Source organism: Mesoplodon mirus (genome assembly GCF_964341445.2).
Source record: "Mesoplodon mirus genome assembly, chromosome: 18".
Classification (NCBI taxonomy): domain Eukaryota; kingdom Metazoa; phylum Chordata; class Mammalia; order Artiodactyla; family Ziphiidae; genus Mesoplodon; species Mesoplodon mirus.
The window spans coordinates 5,420,753-5,438,783 of record NC_138994.1 but is presented as its reverse complement, the minus strand read 5'-3'; the positions used below and the strand labels follow the sequence as shown (position 1 = coordinate 5,438,783).

At 56.6% G+C, this 18,031-nt stretch overlaps 1 protein-coding gene across 1 annotated transcript; it reads left to right on the top strand.

Annotated features, from left to right (window-relative positions):
- The first annotated feature begins 115 nt into the window (after positions 1 to 115).
- Positions 116 to 6,934, top strand: P3H4 (prolyl 3-hydroxylase family member 4 (inactive)). The gene is made up of 8 exons (XM_082604947.1): positions 116 to 904; positions 1,019 to 1,171; positions 1,290 to 1,461; positions 2,196 to 2,324; positions 3,439 to 3,584; positions 4,460 to 4,543; positions 6,017 to 6,161; positions 6,487 to 6,934. Exons 1-8 carry the CDS (start codon positions 422 to 424, stop codon positions 6,507 to 6,509), a joined length of 1,335 nt encoding a protein of 444 aa, XP_082461073.1. The 5' UTR covers positions 116 to 421; the 3' UTR covers positions 6,510 to 6,934.
- The last annotated feature ends 11,097 nt before the right edge of the window (positions 6,935 to 18,031 follow it).

The window sequence follows — 18,031 nt, the reverse complement described above, 5'->3', positions numbered from 1 at the left end:
TGATGGAAGGAAGAGCAGGTTCCAGGGCTTGGGTAAAGTAGAGAGAGGTGGCACTTCCCTCAATTTCTCTATATTAAGGTCTGGGGGGGGCTGTCTTTGTGTGGGAGGGGCTTTCTGGGCTCCGCATCCCTGCGGGAATTGTTCCTCCACCCTCTCACCATCTGCCAAGGGGAGGACCCCCAAGGGCAGGAGGTCGGGGACTCAGGATAGTGTTGGCTTTCTGAGAAGAGTGGAGACACAGCCCTCGGCCCCTCGGGGGATCTGACTCAAGCCACGACCCCGCCTCGCTGCCCCCGGTACCAGGCGCTAAGACCCAGCGGGCGCGCCGGCCAGTCCCGGGCCCCAGAGCCCGCCAGCCTGCCCGGCAGCTGGGCCGGGACGCCAGCTCGCGGAGGGAAGAGACAGCGGCGCGGAGGGGGCTATGGGTCGGACGGCGTGGGGTCTGCTGTGGCTGCTGCTGGGCAGCGCCGGGGCGCAGTACGAGAAGTACAGCTTCCGGGGCTTCCCGCCCGAGGACCTGATGCCCCTGGCCGCGGCCTACGGGCACGCGCTGGAGCAGTACGAGGGCGAGAGCTGGCGCGAGAGTGCGCGCTATCTCGAGGCCGCGCTGCGGCTGCACCGGCTGCTGCGGGACAGCGAGGCCTTCTGCCACGCCAACTGCAGCGGCCCCGCGCCGCCCGCCGCCGCGCCCCCCGAGCCCGCGCCCCCCGGCCCCGACGGCGGCCGCGGCGACGAGTGGGCCCGCGAGCTGCGGCTCTTCGGCCACGTCCTGGAGCGCGCCGCCTGCTTGCGGCGCTGCAAGCGTTCGCTGCCCGCCTTCCAGGTGCCCTACCCGCCGCGCCAGCTGCTGCGCGACTTCCAGAGCCGCCTGCCCTACCAGTACCTGCACTACGCGCAGTTCAAGGTGCGCTCCCAGCCGGCGGCGCCTCCCAGTCGGGTCGGGGGGAGCGCGGCTCCTCGCGTGTGCTTGGGGCTGCGGGCTCTGGCCCTGCTGACCGGCCCTGTCCCCACGCCGCAGGCGAACCGGCTGGAGAAAGCGGTGGCCGCGGCCTACACCTTCCTTCAGAGGAACCCAAAGCACGAGCTCACCGCCAAGTATCTCAGCTACTATCGCGGGCTGCTGGACGCCGCCGACGAGCCCCTCACGGACTTGGAGGCCCAGCCCTATGAGGTGGGGTGCCAGGGTAGGGCCAGCCCTGACGCAATTCCCTGAGTCCCCCCATAGGGCCCGTGGGGGAGGGGAGGTGTGGGGGTCCCCCTGACCCCTGTGCCGCGTCCCCTCCCCCTAGGCCGTGTTCCTCCGGGCTGTGAAGCTCTACAACAGCGGAGATTTCCGTAGCAGCACCGAGGACATGGAGCGGGCCCTGGCCGAGTACATGGCCGTCTTTGCCCGGTGTCTGGCTGGCTGCGAGGGGGCCCACGAGCAGGTGGACTTCAAGGACTTCTATCCAGCCATAGCAGGTATCCACCCCGGTGGGCATCCCTTTCATCCGCAGGGCCCTGCTTCCCAGAACTCCTAAGGCACCTTAACACAAATATTCATTCCATACACATTTATGGAGCGCCTACTAAGTGCCTGGGAGGCGGACAGGCATAAGGTGTTATACCGACCCTCAGACCCTTCAGTCGGCGTTGGCTGCAGAGGGGCCAACAGAACGCCTGCCACTGGGTGCAGAGGGCTGCGGTAGGGAGTGTCCAAGGTGCTGGGCATCGGTGCAGAGAGGAGGTGACATCCCAAAAGGGTCTGGGGAGGTTGGGTTCATGGGCCTTCCAGGCAGAGGGCAACGCAGGTGCAAAGTTGCTGAGGTGGGAAACGACCCAGCAGGTGTGTGCAGAAAGCAGTTTGTGGCCAGAAATCACACCTAGTCTGGGGGTCCCTAAGGGCGGAGTCCCTCAGCAGGGGCAGAGGGGACTGTCCTGAGCTTCTCTCTTCGGCCTTCAGTCCCACCTCCAGGCCTCACCTGCCAACCTCCCAGTGTGCCCTGGCTTCCTCTGGCTTTGGGGCGGTGGGTGAGCTGTGGGGGTGATAAGTCAGCCCAGGCCACTGTAGGCTTCCGCAGCATCCCTTGTCCCTCGACTGTCTCGTGGGATCAGCAGGCAGAGCTGGGACTGGAAGTCATCGGCCCGTCATCCCCATCAGCGGGATGGAGCTGTTCAGCACACCAGCTCCTCACCGCTGCCACCCCCACCCCTAGATCTCTTTGCAGAATCCCTGCAGTGCAAGGTGGACTGTGAGGCCAACTTGACCCCCAACGTGGGCGGCTACTTCGTGGAGAAGTTCGTGGCCACCATGTATCACTACCTGCAGTTTGCCTACTACAAGTGTGAGCCTCCTGGTGGGCTTGGGGTGGGGAGAGCACTGTACTGGGAGTGAAGCCAAGCCAGAATTGAGGACCCTTGGTGATGGGAGGGAAGGCTGGGGGTGGTGAGGCAGGTGAGAAGCTTGTGGCGGGGAACAGAGAGCAGCCTCAGGGGAGAATGCCAGGGCCTCTTGGGTAAATGACTAGATAGTCAACAACTGCACAGCACTTGATAGTTTACAAAGCCCTGCCACATTTGTTTATCTCACTTGATCCTCTCACAAGCAACCGGTAGCTGGCGTTAATGGACCCATTTTTCAGATGAGGAAACCGAGGCTCACAGAGGGTAAGGGGCCATTAGTTACATGGCTAATAAAAAGTAGCACCAGGGGCCTCCCTGGTGGCGCAGTGGATGAGAGTCCGCCTGCCGATGCAGGGGATACGGGTTCGTGCCCCGGTCTGGGAGGATCCCATATGCCGCAGAGCGGCTGGGCCCGTGAGCCACGGCCGCTGGGCCTGCGCATCCGGAGCCTGTGCTCCGCAACGGGAGAGGCCACAACAGTGAGAGGCCCGCATACCGCAAAAAGAAAAAAAAAAAAGTAGCACCAGGACTTAAGGCTCTCCTCACTTAAGGGGGATTCTGGCATCGGCCGGGGCTAAGGTGGTCAATCTCCAGGGTCTCTGCAATGCAGAGATGCCAAGATTCAGTCAGGCTGGAGTTGGAGAGGAGGAGCTGAAGACCAAGGGCCAGGAGACCCTTTGTGTTCTAGTTGGCAAACAGGTTGAGGGCTGGGCCACCGGCTTCTGATTCCCCAGAACCATCATGCCATCATTCTCCAGCTGTGTGAGCTCAAGCAGTTTACCTGACCTCTCTGTGCCTCAGATTTCTTATCTGTAAAATGGGATGACAGTAAGAGTGAGGCTTAAATGAGTTACATGGGGCATAGGGTAAGTGCCCACTACATTCTAGCCTGTATTATTATTGCGTGGGGTGAGGCACCCAACAGATATTCTGGGAGGCAGCTGGGGAACCAGGGGCACTGGACTAAATTTTGGGAGATAGGGGTGGGTTAGTTGAGGGTTATCCCTGAAGGTGGGGAAGTGCCAGGGCCACTACTCACTCCTGTCCTGCCTGCAGTGAACGACGTGCGCCAGGCCGCCCGCGGTGCCGCCAGCTACATGCTCTTTGACCCCGAAGACAATGTCATGCAGCAAAACCTGGTGTATTATCGCTTCCACAGGGCCCGCTGGGGCCTGGAGGAGGAGGACTTCCAGCCCAGGGAGGTGGGCATTGCCGAGGCATTCTTAGGATATGTGATTTGATTTTTTTTAAAAAAAGGGCTTCCCTGGTGGCTCAGTGGTTGAGAGTCCACCTGCCAATGCAGGGGACACGGGTTCGTGCCCCGGTCTGGGAAGATCCCACATGCCGCGGAGTGGCTGGGCCCGTGAGCCATGGCCCCTGAGCCTGCGCGTCCGCGTCCGGAGCCTGTGCTCCACAATGCGAGAGGCCACAGCGGTGAGAGGCCCGCATACCCCCCCAAAAAACAAACAAAACAAAACAAAACCCTGCCTTCCTCCAAAGGCAGGGTGAGAAATAAAAAGAAAGAATTTGGGTTGTAGTTGGAGTCCTAGGTTCAAAGCCACCAGGTGTGTGGTCCTGGGAACACTACTGGCCTTTACTGAATCTGTTGCCTCACCTGCAAAATGGGGGTGGAACAGCCTACGTCTCCAGCACAGTGCCTGGCATGTGGGAGGTAAAAAATATCTGTCCCTGCCTGCTCCCTTCCCCACTCTTACCATGCTCACTGCTGGCCTTTGCCCTTCTTCCCCAGGGACCCCATAACCTGGACCAACTGAGGAACCCCTTGGAATTCTAGGGCAAGACTGGCAAATATGGGGCACGTGGTGCCACTCCCCACTTCCTTGTCAGTGGCAGACATTGCGAATCGATTTAGGCACTCTTTCTCACTGAGCCCTCAGAATCCTTCTTAACCCGGCACTTCAAGCAGCTGTGATTTTTCGACCAGCATGTGAACTGATACCTGTTCCCTGCTCCTCGAGCTGTAAAAGGGCCAGAGGGCCCAGATCCTAGGAGCTCTGGCTCCTCCACCATCTGGCAGCAGGGCCTGGCTCACCTCACTTTCCTTCCCTCCTCCCAGGAGGCCATGCTCTACCACAACCAGACAGCTGAGCTTCGGGAGCTGCTGGAGTTTGCGCACATGTACCTGCAGTCAGATGACGAGGTAAGTGGCCCCTTGCCCTCCTGGCTTGGGTGGTGATGGATACCCCTTGATCCTCTTCCTGGGGCCGCTGTGCCAAATCTCAGCCTCAGCTCGTGGCAGTCAGCCATTGTGAAGCAGAGAGATTTCACCTGTCCCTTGTTTACACCTGCCCTCCTCTCCCCACTCCGTGTTCTCACACCCCCCTTCTCTACATGTCTGAGTCTCGCTTCTCCTGGGCCCAGCTCTGGTGGCGCCTCCTCCAGAAGCCCTTGCTGTACGTCCTGGCTCTGTCTTCTGGGCTTGCAGTGCCTACTCTGACCGTCTGTGCCTCCCTGGACCGGAGTTACTTACAGCCCTCGTCTGTCTCACCCCGCCCCTTTCTCCAGCCAGCCTCCTAGAGGACTGGGCTCCAGGACAGGGACCAGGTTATTCCCAGCTCTCCCACAGCACCTGGCACAAGCTGGCCCTCAGAAACTGGGATTGAAGGAACCAGTGAGTGAATGAAGGAACACAGGACGCCAGGAAGGAAGGACCACAGTGTGTTATTACATTGATTCTAAATGAGGGTTTGAGAGCCTGAATTCTCTGAGGTGTTGCTGCCCAGTGCTTATTTATCCATCCCCTCCATTGTTTGTGCACCCATGCCCCCCCTCATCAAACAGGGGGCCAGGTCTGCCCAGTGAGCCCCCAGGCTTTGGTGCTTACCAGACTTGGCTCCACCATTTCCCAGCTGGATAGCCTCCAGGCAAGTGTTAGGTAACCCTCTAACTTCCATTTCTTCATCCATGGAACGGAGAGAATAACGGCCATCTTACACTGTTGTGGTGAGAATTCAATGAGATCTAGTATGTAAATCACTTACTGTAGAGCTGGCACATAGTAGGTGCTCAGGGGGTGGTAGCCATTTTGATTACTGTTATTTGTTGCTTGCTGTTTGCCAGACACCGTGCTTGGGGCTGTGGTCAATTGATGAAAGGCACAGTCCCTCACCCAGTCAGCTCACCGTTAGTTCAGTGCAATGGGAGAAGTCAGCACGGGGCACTGGACGAGGCCTCCAGACCCAGCCAGGGTCACCAGCAAGGGCCGCATGCTGGAGCTGATGCCTGGTGTTGGAGGGATAAACAAAAGCTACCCAAGCACAGGGGAGTACAGGTGTTCCTGGCCAGGAAGCAGTGTGAGCAGACAGTATTCATGGACTACCAGTGTGGCCTGTGTATTTATGCTTAAAAGGGGGGCTGTGGAGAGGAAGAAGGTTACACCAACCCTGAAGCTCTGCTGGTGGAGCCCCAAACATCAGTTCATTGAGGGGGCAGTTTGGGAACAGGACTTAGGGAGAAACCCTCCAGTCTTTCCTGTGTGAGGTCTTGAGTGTGACTGGGAAGGAGGGATTTGGGACCGAGATGGGATGGGAGGGTCCCTTGGCCAGGAAGGGAGCCGATCTGAGTTTGTGCCTGCTATGACTTGGTTTATCCTCCCATCCTGGGGCTGCTCTAGATGGAGCTGAAGGAGACAGAACCGCCCGTGGAGCCTGCGGAGCCCCCGTCTGATGCCGAGTTTGAAGGGGAGGGCGACTACGAGGAGAGCATCTATGCTGACTGGTGGCAGGAGCCAGATGCCAAGGGCGACGAGGCTGAGGCCGGTCAGCGACTTGAGTCCTGGTGGAGGGGCAGGGATGCAGCCTGGGCTGGACGTTAGGGACAGGAAGATCCAAGCACTGGGCTGCAGAGGCTGTGGAGTAGCTGTGCTGGGTGCTGGCGCCCCTCTTCTGGGGGCTTCCGGCCTGTTAGCAACCCCTGTCCCACCTGGTAGAGGGGTGGGGGTGACATCCTTCCTGGAGCAGGGACCAGCTGAGACCCGTTCCTGGGGACCCTCACTCCTGTCTGCGCCACCTCCCCGAGGACAGCACCCAGAAACCTGTTGAGGATGGGAAGCTAACCCCAATGCTCTGTCCTTTCATTTTTCAGAGCCGGAGCCTGAACTTGCATAAGAAGAGGGCCCCCGGCACCCCTCAAGAGCTTTGGGAATCCCGGGCCCAGTGGCACCACCCCCACCAGCCTGGGCAGCAACAACAACTATTTATTAAACATGTAAATGGACATAGCTGACCAGGCCCCATCCTGTCCCAACTGTGAGCACTGCTCCCCAGACCCCTCTTGCCTCCTCTCTGGGTCTCTGGACCACCGGATGATGGTGCTGCAGCTGCTGACGGCCTGCCCTCCTCCCAGCGTCCTCCCCACCCAGTGGGGCAGTCTCCTGGAGGAGAACATGCTAGCTCTTCCTAGTTGGGGTCTCAGCCTGAATTGCAGACACCGCAGAGGGGCAGCTGGCATCACAAAGAGCACTGGACCAGGAGTCCAGCGGTTCCTGGCACACTGGCAATTTGTGCTCAATAAACATTTCTTGTTGAATGAATCACAGCATTGGGGTCCAGACTCCCCTGGGCAGAGTGGTGAGGGTGCAGGTCCTTCCCTCCCTCCGTCTGCACCCATCTCCCCTCATCAGTAAATGTGGAGACAGGTGAGGGGCCACAGTTTGGCCTCTGTGGACCCTGGGTGTTTGCGACCACGAGGAGCATCAGCCTGCCATTGCAATCTGCCACTAGGGGGCGTGAGGATGCAGCTCTGCCTGAGCAAGGTGGTGGTTTCAGATTTCTAAGGTGGTATGTCCTGTATTTTCCTAGTTCAGCATCGCTTCCCTCAGGGAATGTGGGGAGGGGGCCAAGGACACTTCCGGTTTTTACTTTCCAAGCGTTTACTGAGTCAGAGCAAGCATGCCCTGCGCTGCCCTCTCTGCCCATTCTCCCATTCACTGCACAGCAGGGAACAGACCCTCTTAGTGGCCAGAGGGACCCTAGGGATACGGCTTGATAACATGAGACTTTGTGGTGGCAGTGGGACTGCCAGACCATCTTGCCCAATCTTGCATTGGCTCTGGGGGGCAGAGAATTTGGAGGTGGCTACCACCCACCCTGTGATTCCCCCCCACTTCATGTTCCAGAGCAGGGAAGTAGGGGCAAAAGGGGTCTCTCTGGGGAGGGACAGCGGGCTAGGGCCAGCCAGGTGACAGTTCTGGCCCACTGCCCCCATTTCTGTTCTCCCAGCGGCAGGGTGGTGGAGGACCTTTCTCCTCTTATGGAAGGTGGAGCGGAAGCTGGTAAGCCCAGTTGTCACCGTCCACACCCCTGCCCAGATGTGCCAGCTGACGTGGCCTGGGCCCTGCCCATCGCTGTGCCCAGGAGGACTCCCTGCCCTACCCCATGCCCTTCCCCTGGGCCTTTGGTGAAGATGAAGAAAGGAAGGACGGAGTCGGAGTGTGGAGCACGGGCGGGGTCAAAGCTCGGGGCGCTGGTGACCTCACGCCTCCCTCCCTCCCGTAGGTGGGTCTGCAGTCGCAGGGTCTCCAAAGAGTTCCCAGGTACCAGGGCGGCCCTGCCCCACCCCACCCCTCTCAAGCTGCTGTGTTGTCAGCTTCCACCGAGGCCCCGCCCCCTGTTTCTGGGAGGGGCTGCCCTCCGGAGGGTGGGGAGTGGGGACGTGCTCCAGCATGCCTGCGTGAGTAGGAGCTCTGGAATCTGCACCGCTGGGTTTGAGTCTGAAAGCGCCTGTGTGCGGGAGCGAGAAGGCCTGTGTGCTTGTGTGTTAGTGTGGATGTGAACGAGTGCCTGCGTGCACATGTCTGAGAACGTCCGTGGCAGCGTCGTGGGCGACAGCGGGTTTGCGCATGCGTCCCTGAGCGTGCGCGCATTCGTGACCCTAACCCTAGAATATGTGATTGTACTCAACGCTTATCTATTGGGCACCTACTACGAGCCGGGTACGTCGCAGGTGCTGGGCATACAATAGTGGGCAAAGCAAGCCAAGCACCCCCTGCCCTCCTGGAGCTTGCATTCCAGCGGGGAGACAGGCAATAAACAATAAATGTTATAATGAATGAATTATCTGGCTGTTACATAAGTGCGTTGGAAAAATAGAGCAGGGTGAGAGGATCGGGAGAACAGGGCGGGAATGGGGGTACGGTTTAAGAAGTGTGTTGATGTGTGTGTCCAAGTGTGCATCTGAGGGTGGCATCTGAGGGTGAGTGTGTGTGTGTGTGTGTGTGTGTGTGTGCGCGCGCGCGCACGCGCGTGTCCTGGGAACAGAAGGCCGCCCCTCTCTAGGTACTCACCCACATCCCGGCGTTAGCCCAGGCCCACCCCTTCCAGTGGGCCTTACACAGCTTCTGCATCCCTGGCAGCCTCCAGCCACTGCCACCTCTCTCTGATGCCAGCGTCTCCCCATTGCCCGGCCAGCTCCCCAAACCGGTGAGACCGAGTTCTAGCAAGTCCCAGCGTGGGCCCTCTGGGGCCCTCCAGCCCATTCTCCCAAGCCCACCCAGCCCAGACGCCTTCACCTCCTCCACATCTCTGTCTCACTCGGTCCTCTCCTTACCCCTCTCCCAACTACCCACCCAGCACCTCAGCAGCCCTACCATCTGTAGCAAAATGGCTAGAAGGGTAGAGACAGCCAAAAAGGCGCTGGGGATGATGACCTCACACAATAGGGCCAGACTCAGATGTCACAGAGGCGTCCTGGACCCAGAAAGACCCCGTCCCAAGCAAAGCATCACTGCTACAATGTATTGAATACCTACTGTGTGCCGGGCACTTGGCAGGTGCTTTACAGGCTTCAAAACAGTCTTCCGGTTCCTGGACTTCCCTGGCGGTCCAGTGGTTAACACTCCTTGCTTCCACTGCAGGGGGCAAGGGTTTGACCCCTGGTCAGGGAACTAAGGTCCCGCATGCCATGCGGCCAAAACAAACAAAAAACAGTCTTGCAACATAGATACCAATTCCCTTCTGCCACAGGTGAGGCTGAGGAAGGAGAGCAACCTGTCCAAGGTTCCTCAAGGTGGGGGGTGCCTGAGCTGGGTTTGAAACATTTCTCCCTAAATCCATGATGCTCAGAGAAGGGAGAGAGCAGAGAACACCCTGGTCTCCTCTCTCTCGTCCCCAGAGCTGGCTTTGTCCCTTTATACTGTCAGCTGGGGCTGAGGAGAGGAAGGTGAGAACCAGATGTGGAGACAAAGCCCATACATTGCCACAGCTCACCGAGGGAGGCAGAGAGTTCCAGAAGGAAGGGAGGAAAGCAGGAAGAGGAGGAAGAGCAGGCAGTCGAGCCTCACTCTCAGGCCTGATTCCATAGCCCAGTCCCACTTCCCGCTGTTGGCTCCCTGGGATTGGACCAGATGTTAGAGGGCCTGGGGACAGACTCGCTGGGGTCATTTAGACCAGCCTCTTCTTGAATCCTGAGAGGTGATGGCCAAGGGAGGCGGGGGAGGGAGGGTCCTATGGGATTCCCCCAAATTCTTGCAAATTCCAATGGAAGAAATTCCCCGCTTAGGTTTGAGAACTAGTTCTTGAAGTCTCACCCTAGTGTTCTCCTCCTCAGGGAGAGTAGGGTCCCCCTGACCCCCTCCTGTGTCAGAAGGCTGTGTCCAGTTGGCACTGGGGCCAACCTCATAAGCTTCCTGGGGGAGTCCTGGCAGCCGCAGGGCCCAAGCTCTGTGCAGCTTCCCAACTCAGGGGCCTTCATCCAGGCCTCCTCTTGCAGCTTCTCTCCAAGGATGGCTCCAGCAGATGGCCCCAATTTCATGGATGGGGAAACTGAGGCCCAGAGAGACTAGATTGGGCTCCCAGGGCTGCATGATAAAACTCCAAGATGACTTGGGGATTAGATGGGAGTATGCTGAGTGCTGGGGCTGTCCACTGGAGCCAGCCCCAGCCCAAACTGGGGACACATCACCCCATAATCACCACCTGCCTGGGTGCCAGCTGGCGCCGGGGTGCCTGAATAGCATCTCTTCTGACCCCCAAAAAGCCCTTGGGGTGGGAGCACCTTTCATGCTCATAACTCAGGGGGAGAAACTGAGGTAAAAGGAGGACATGGCTGCTTGTTTACCCCCCTCCCCCACCCCATATACTTGATCCTCTGAATCTGTGGAAGAACTCACTAAGGTATGTCCCTTGGTAAAGAAGAGGCCAAAAAAAAAAAAAAAAAAGAGGCCAAGAGAACTTGACATTTTCTATTTTGGGTCATCTTTTCAGCTTTCCTTTAACACGAAGAGTGCTATGTTATGTTCCTGGAGCAAAGTAAGTGGTGGCCATTTGAGATTCTTTTCTTTTGAGCATTTGGCTAAATCCTGGTGGCTTTCCTGGAGGAGGAGGCTAGGAAGGAGTGGGGTTCAGACAGTCTAACTGGGGAGTCTGGCCTCTTTCCCTGGCCCTGGGTGGGTATGGGGAGCAGGGGGTCTTTTTGGAGGTTTCACAGCCATGAAGGAGATAACATAAATTTTTTGTTATCTCCAAGTGAGGTTATGCACACAGTGACAGAGACACAGGAATGAAGTCAGAAAATGCTTGTCATGTAACTTTAATAACCCCCCCCTTTTTTTTTTGGTAATACCTTGATATCCTCAAAAATGGAAATGTCCCTGGTCTTGGAGCTCCTCCCCGGCCCCCAACACATACTTTGGATGGAGCTGGCTTCACAGCCGGGTCCAGGCTTCACCCGCCCCCACTCTCCCTGCCCCTCCCCCTCACTACTTCCAGGTTCTCTGCTGGGGCCATAAATTATCCATGAGCTGTAAGTTGGCTGCTTCTTCAACTGCAGGCTGAAGTGCTGATGAAATATTCAAGGATCTCAACTCTCACATTCCCTGGTGGCCGCAGGATGGGACTAGGGAAGCTGGGATTAATGTACAAGGATAGAGGCCTCCAAACCTTGGCCCTAGTTCCCACCGAGGTGGAGTCCAGGTCAGGGAGACCGGGAAGGCCAGTGCGCGGGAGGAGGTGGGGGAAGGGTCTCTTTGTATAATCGATGGTGGTGGGTCTGTGTAGGGCCCTCGCCGGCTTAGAGGGTTTAGAGGAAGTGAGGGAAGGTACTGATTTAGTCCCTGAGGAGGGCCGGCCAGCCCCGGGCTGCCCCACCCCTCCCCCAGCCTTGGCTCTAATCCGGAGGTTTGCCTGAAGTCACACCTCCAGCTGACTTCTCCCAAGGTTGGTTCTCATCTGCCCCCCTCCCCACAACTGCCAGGAGTTTGCTTGTGTGACCTTGGGGAAGTTCCTGTCTTAGCTCCAAATTTAGTGTCCCCAAATATACAAGGAAGGGGGCTCTGATTAGAGTTCTCCTCCCTCTTCCCAAGGATTCTCAACAGGTGGGGGAGAAACTCCAGCCGTGTGTGCGTGCGCGCGCGCGCGCGCGCGCGCTGACACGCACGCACGCATGCGGGCCAGGGAGGGCTGGCCTCTCGGTGGGAAGGGTGCCTGTCGGGGCAGGCATCGCCCCTGGCTTGTTGTGGGAGGGAGGGGCACGCAGGCTGGCAAGGCGGGTGGGGCCCCAGCTGTGTCAGCCTGTGAGTGGAGTCGCCCAGGCCAGGAACAGGAAGCGGGGTGACTCAGGCGGCAAGGCCTCGTCCCCTCCCTTCCCCCAACCCACTCAAGACGGGCATAAGGTTGCTCAGAGACCCAGGGAGACCCAGCTCCAGAATAGAATTCTGATGCTTGGGGCCCTGCCTTTTGGGCTCCTGAAGCCCTGAAATCGTACTTTGGGACAGTTGAGGTAGGGGAGGGGGGAGGAGGGGGCCGCTCGGAGATGGACATTCTCTGGAGAGGTCCTGACCCTCCTCCAGCCTTTCCGTCCACCACCACTGGCCCCTGGTATCTCGCCCTCGCCTGTGCTATTTCTGGCCCATCCTATCTCTGTTTTCTTGTCTCCCTGTTTTCCCTTTGACATTCCATCCCCGCCCACACACCTCGCCTGGCTGGGAAGTGTGGCTGGAGCTACCTCTGCTATTAAGAGCCCTCCCCAGGCCGGCTGGGCACACACCCACTGGGCCAAGCCGTGGGCAGTCTCTGGCCTCGAGGTTCCTCCCCTTGGACAAAGGGGAGCAAAAATGGCAGGAGCACACCCACCCTCACCTCTGGGGCCTTGCACGGTCCTGCCCTGTTCCCACTCCTGGCGATGCTTGGGCCCACTCCAGCCAGAGCATTTGGGAGACTCTTCTGTAGCCAATGTCCTCTCCCCAGGCCTGAAGGGGTCACCCTGAGCAAGTCCCCTCACCCCAACGCCAGGGGCAGAGAACAGGGGCAACAGTGCAGACGGAGTTGCACATACATAGATCTACATAAGCTACAAGTCAAGCTAACTGTTCAAAGCTACACCTTATTACTGACAAGGACCTACGGTATAGCACAGGGAACTGTACTAATTTTGTGATAACCTATATGAGAAAAGAATCTGAAGAAGAATGAATATATGTATACGTATAACTGAATCACATTACTGTACACCTGAAACTAACACAACATTGTGAATCAACTATAATCCAAAAAAAAGAAAAAATGGATACGTGAAAATGCTTAGAGAAAATGCTGGAAATATATACAACAAAATATGAACAGAGATTATTTAACTATGATGGGAATATAGCTGATTCTTTTTCTCTCTCTTTTTTTTTTTTTTTTTGCGGTACGCGGGCCTCTCACTGTTGTGGCCTCTCCCGTTGCGGAGCACAGGCTCCGGACGCGCAGGTTCAGCGGCCATGGCTCACGGGCCCAGCCGCTCCGCGGCGTGTGGGATCTTCCCGGACCGGGGCACGAACCCACGTCCCCTACATCGGCAGGCGGACACTCAACCACTGCGCCACCGGGGAAGCCCTCTTTTTCAGTTTTTATACTTAACATGTTTTGTAATAAGGAAGAGAAGAATAAATGTTCTTTTGTTAAAAAAAAAAAAATAGATACACCTTGCCAAGTATACCTCCACCGTGACCTGAAAGCCAGGCTGGAATTCAGACTTCTAACTCCTTCTCAGAACATGGAAGCCTGCAGAAAACTTCTCCCTGACCCCCAGCCCCTGGGCCATCTCCCCTCCCCTTCGCAGCCCTGGCTTCCCCCACACCACAAAGGGCCTCCAGCATGTGGGTGCAGGTACCCAGCTTGCATGTCCCCGCTGTGCACATCCCTTACCCATAACTGCCCCTTGTTGCCCCTTGGCCTACTACGCTCACACCATGCACAGTGCTGCTATCTGAACAGGAGAAAGAACCTGAGTAAGAGACCCACAGGCCCTAGAAGCAGGGTCAGTGCTGGGCACGTACCCGCAGTGTGATCTCCAAGGGCCAAGGCATCAATCTGTGTACGTTCATGCCCTTGGCTCTGTGTGGAGGGACGCAACCGCAGAAGGACCGGAGCAGGGGCCTGGGTGTGCGGAGGGCTCTGCCCCTTTGCCTGGGACTGTGCCACCCGGGAATGACTTCCACTCGTCCGTGCTCCTTTCCCGCTGCTGTAACGCCAGGGGAGAGCTGCTGGGTGGTGGCAAGGGACCGTCATCAGCCTGAAGTTTAGCATCCCGTCTGTTTACCTGGTCTTCCTTTATGGAGGCAGCCATCCCTGAGGCCAGGCAGAAGAGGAGGGAAGAAGGCCGTGTGTATTTTTTGTTCGTTTGTTTTGCTGTACGCGGGCCTCTCACTGTTGTGGCCTCTCCCGTTGCGGAGCACAGGCCCCGGACGCGCAGGCTCAGCGGCCATGGCTCACGGGCCCAGCCGCTCCGTGGCATGTGGGATCTTCCCGGACCGGGGCACGAACCCGTGTCCCCTGCATCGGCAGGTGGACTCCCAACCACTGCGCCACCAGGGAAGCCCGGCCATGTGTATTTGAGTGTACTGGGGAGAGAGTGCTGACACGGCTGGGGTTTGTGTGTCTGAATCTGTGCCTGTGAGTGTATATCCCTGAGGTATGAGCATGGAAGTTTGTGTGTGTGTGTGTGTGTGTGTGTGTGTGTAACGTGTGCAGATCTAAATGTCTACTTGTTTCTGTCCGGGGAAGGGGCCTCCACAGAGAAAGGACTGATTGTGAACAGACAACAGAGACTCATGCACCTCCTTATATGGCCCAGAGGCCCTGCAGAGGTTGAGAAGAAGGGAGAGGGGGGCAGCCGGGCTGCCTCGGTCACCTTTCTCCAGGGAAACGCCTCCCATCCTCCACCGGCTCCCCTCATCAGACGGGCCCCTCTTTGCCGGTAACTCCTGTCTCTGGGGTGACTTGGGAGGGGCCCCTTGATGCCCTTTCCTTCTTTACTCTGAGGCCCCACAAATCTGCAAAGTTGAATTAACTTCATGTGTTCTTGGTGGCCCAAAGACTCTGCTTCCACTCAGCTCTGGGCAAGAGAAATTAGTTTAAACTGCAGGGATATGAATTAGGGCTAGACACCAGAAGGAATTTGCCAGTGTTAGAATAAGGAGACAAGGGTATTCATATAAGGGAGGCTGAAGAATCTCCTTTCCTGGAGATTTGTCAAACAGAGAAGTCCCTGCCTTTAAAGGCTTGGAGGCAGGGGACCGGGTAAGATGGTCTTGTGGCCTTTCCTTCAAGTTCAAGCTACAGAGGAGACTGTGGCCACAGGGACTCTCATCCCTATCCCTAGGCACCTCCTTGCCCCATGAGACCAAATCCCCTATACAGACAGCTGATTCTAGTAAACATCATTTTCTGATTCTTTTCTGTATCCTACAGATGAATCCTTAGTGCCTAGCAGGCAACAGTAGGTGCTTCATAAACATGCAGAAACTCCCTTGATGTGGGAGATGCAGCTCTTCGCCCAGTCTTTCCTGCTGCTGTGGTGATGCCTCCACCCAGTCTCAGGCTGAGTTTTGGGGCCAGCCTGTTGCAGCATGTTCTAGGCTGACATGCAGGGAGAATTCTGGGGACACACACATAAACACACAGGCTTTATTCTGAAGCCTTATTTCTGTCTCTCCACCCCACCCAGGCTTCTCCACCCCTTTGCAGTCAAACAACCTACTGAAGCCAGGAGAAAGGAAGGGGTTAAGCCAGGCTTAGGTCTGGAAGTGTGTGTGTCCGTGTGTTGCCTTGTGTGGGGTGTGTGAAGTGGGCAGGGGAAGATGGGAAGTGGGAGAGGAAGGAAGAGAAACCCTGGAGGGGGTAGCAGCCTAGGATTGGGAGCTCTTTTCCTCCCAAGCTGGGGGCTGGCTGCTGCATGGCGCGGCAGGGTGGCAAGCAGGTGGGTGGGGCACAGGGAAGGTAGGGAGAAAGAAGTTGGGGAGTAGGGGAAACAAAGCACAGGGCAGTGGCCAGGGCATGTGGATGGTGACTGGCTGGGGATGTTGATGTCTCCCTGGCCCCTTCCAGGAAGACTTGGATGGCACAAGCCTCAGAAGTGAGACCGTTTGGCCATCATGCCTTTCTCTGGTGGAGAAAGTGGTCAAGGATGGACCTACCTCCATGCAGCCCATCCTGAGGGCTAGCTTTGGGGATATGAAGGTTTTTTGAGCGGGGGACCCTTTCCTGAACAATCACCCCTCCAACACCAACACACACAGAATGGCTAAGATGACCTGTTTACACTTGGCCCTCTGGAAGCCCTTTGAGGGTTGGGGTCATTTTGATTTTCCGTGTCACCAGGGTCCTACCCAGTGTCTAGCATACAGTTGGTGCTCAATACTTGTGTTTTTTTAAAAAAATAAATTTATTTATTTTTGGCCGTGTTGGGTCTTCATTGCTGCTCACGGGCTTTCTCTAGTTGCGGCGATCGGGGGCTACGCTTCATTGTGCTGCGCGGGCTACTCATTGCAGTGGCTTCTTTTGTTGTGGAGCACGGGCTCTAGGAGTGAGGGCTTCAGTAGTTGCAGCACGCGGGCTCAGCAGCTGTGGCTCACGGGCTCTAGAGCGCAGGCTCAGTAGTTGTGGTGCACGGGCTTAGTTGCTCTGCAGCATGTGGGTTCCTCCAGACCAGGGCTCGAACCCGTGTCCCCTGCATTGGCAGGTGGATCCTTAACCACTGCGCCACCAGGGAAGCCCAATACTTGTGTTAATAAATGAATATCTGTAAGACCCTTGGCACACTGTACAGCAGGCATTCATTTCATCAACCACAGAAAGACCCTTGTCTTCTCAACCCGCCTACTGGGAAGTTCTTTCTTTTTTTAAAAAAATTTATTTATTTTATTTATTTATTTTTGGCTGTGTTGGGTCTTCGTTGCGGCACGCGGGCTTTCTCTAGTTGTGGCGAGTGGGGGCTACTCTTCGTTATGGTGCACGGGCTTCTCACTGCAGTGGCTTCTCTTGTTGCGGAGCATGGACTCTAGGCATGTGGGCTTCAACAGCTGTGGCTCGCGGGCTCTAGAGCGCAGGCTCAGAAGTTGTGGTGCACGGGCTTAGTTGCTCCGCGGCATGTGGGATCTTCCCGGACCGGGGCACGAACCCGTGTCCCCTGCATCGGCAGCCGGACTCGCAACCACTGCGCCACCAGGGAAGCCCGGGGAAGTTCTTTCTGATAACTAACCCAGACCCTTCCACTACTGAGGGGCCTGCCGCCCCATTTCTTTTATGCCAGGGTTGATGTCCTTTAGATCTGCTGCCTGGCTTTTTCCAAACCCGCCAATACTTTCTCTTTGACACACATCGTGGCTCTTCTGTCTCTCCCCAGAATATTCATTTTTGCCTTTTCCCCAGCCCCTCCCCACTGCTTTGACATTTTATGTCTATGCTATTATTCCACCAGGAGAGCATGTGGTTTGGTGGATCTTGAAGTTAGAAAAGGGTTCTAGTTTAGGATGTGCCATTTTCTAGTTTGGTCATCTCTCTGAAGCAGTTTCCTTATCTTTGAAATGAGGACCATTTTGTTGCCCTAACAATTTTTCAGAATTGTCATGAGAATTTTTTTTTAAACCCATCATTAATTTAACTTTAAGCTTTAGCAGTTGTCCAAGTGACTTCACAAAACTTCCTTCACCCCCATGAGAGAGAGATATAGCTCATAAACCCATTTTACAGGTGTGGAGAAACAGGGTGAAAGACAAGTAATTTGCCTAAGATCATATAGCTACTAAGTAGCAGAACCCGAATCCAGGACTTCTAATTGTAAAGCTCATGAGCACTTCATCTTTGGGGGAAAAAAATCCCAACCCAGAAAAAAAAGCCTATGAAATGCTATACTAATATGTTATTACCACTTTGCGGCAAGGGTGAATAAGCCCAAAGAAGCATCATGCCTGACGCTCAGTTGGCTGGCCAGTGAAGGCATCTGTCCTTTCCCATAGCCCCTCCTGACTCACCTGTTGGACAGGTAGGGGGAAGGGGAGAGTAATCATTCTTACCTGCTCGGAGGTAGGGTGGGACAAGACACACCCCATCCCTTCCATTGGTTCTTTCCTTAGTCTTACTGACAGTTCCTTGCCCAATCAGGAGGAAGTAACCCTCAATCTGCCAATAGGTGAGGAGTTAGGATGGAACCTCAAGTTGGAAAACGTCCCTAGGGCCGAGTGGCAGTCCCTGGGGCCAATGGCCAGCGGATAAACAGAGGAGGCCGTGAAAGGGGACTGGGCGCGAGGCTCCGCCTCTCCATAGGACAGTCAGGCCAGGCAGCCAGTAAGCCCACATCAGCGGGTGGGCGTCTCCCTCAGGGGCGGAGCTTCGAGGGGCGAGAGGCGTGGCTTGGCTGTCAGGTCCTTTCG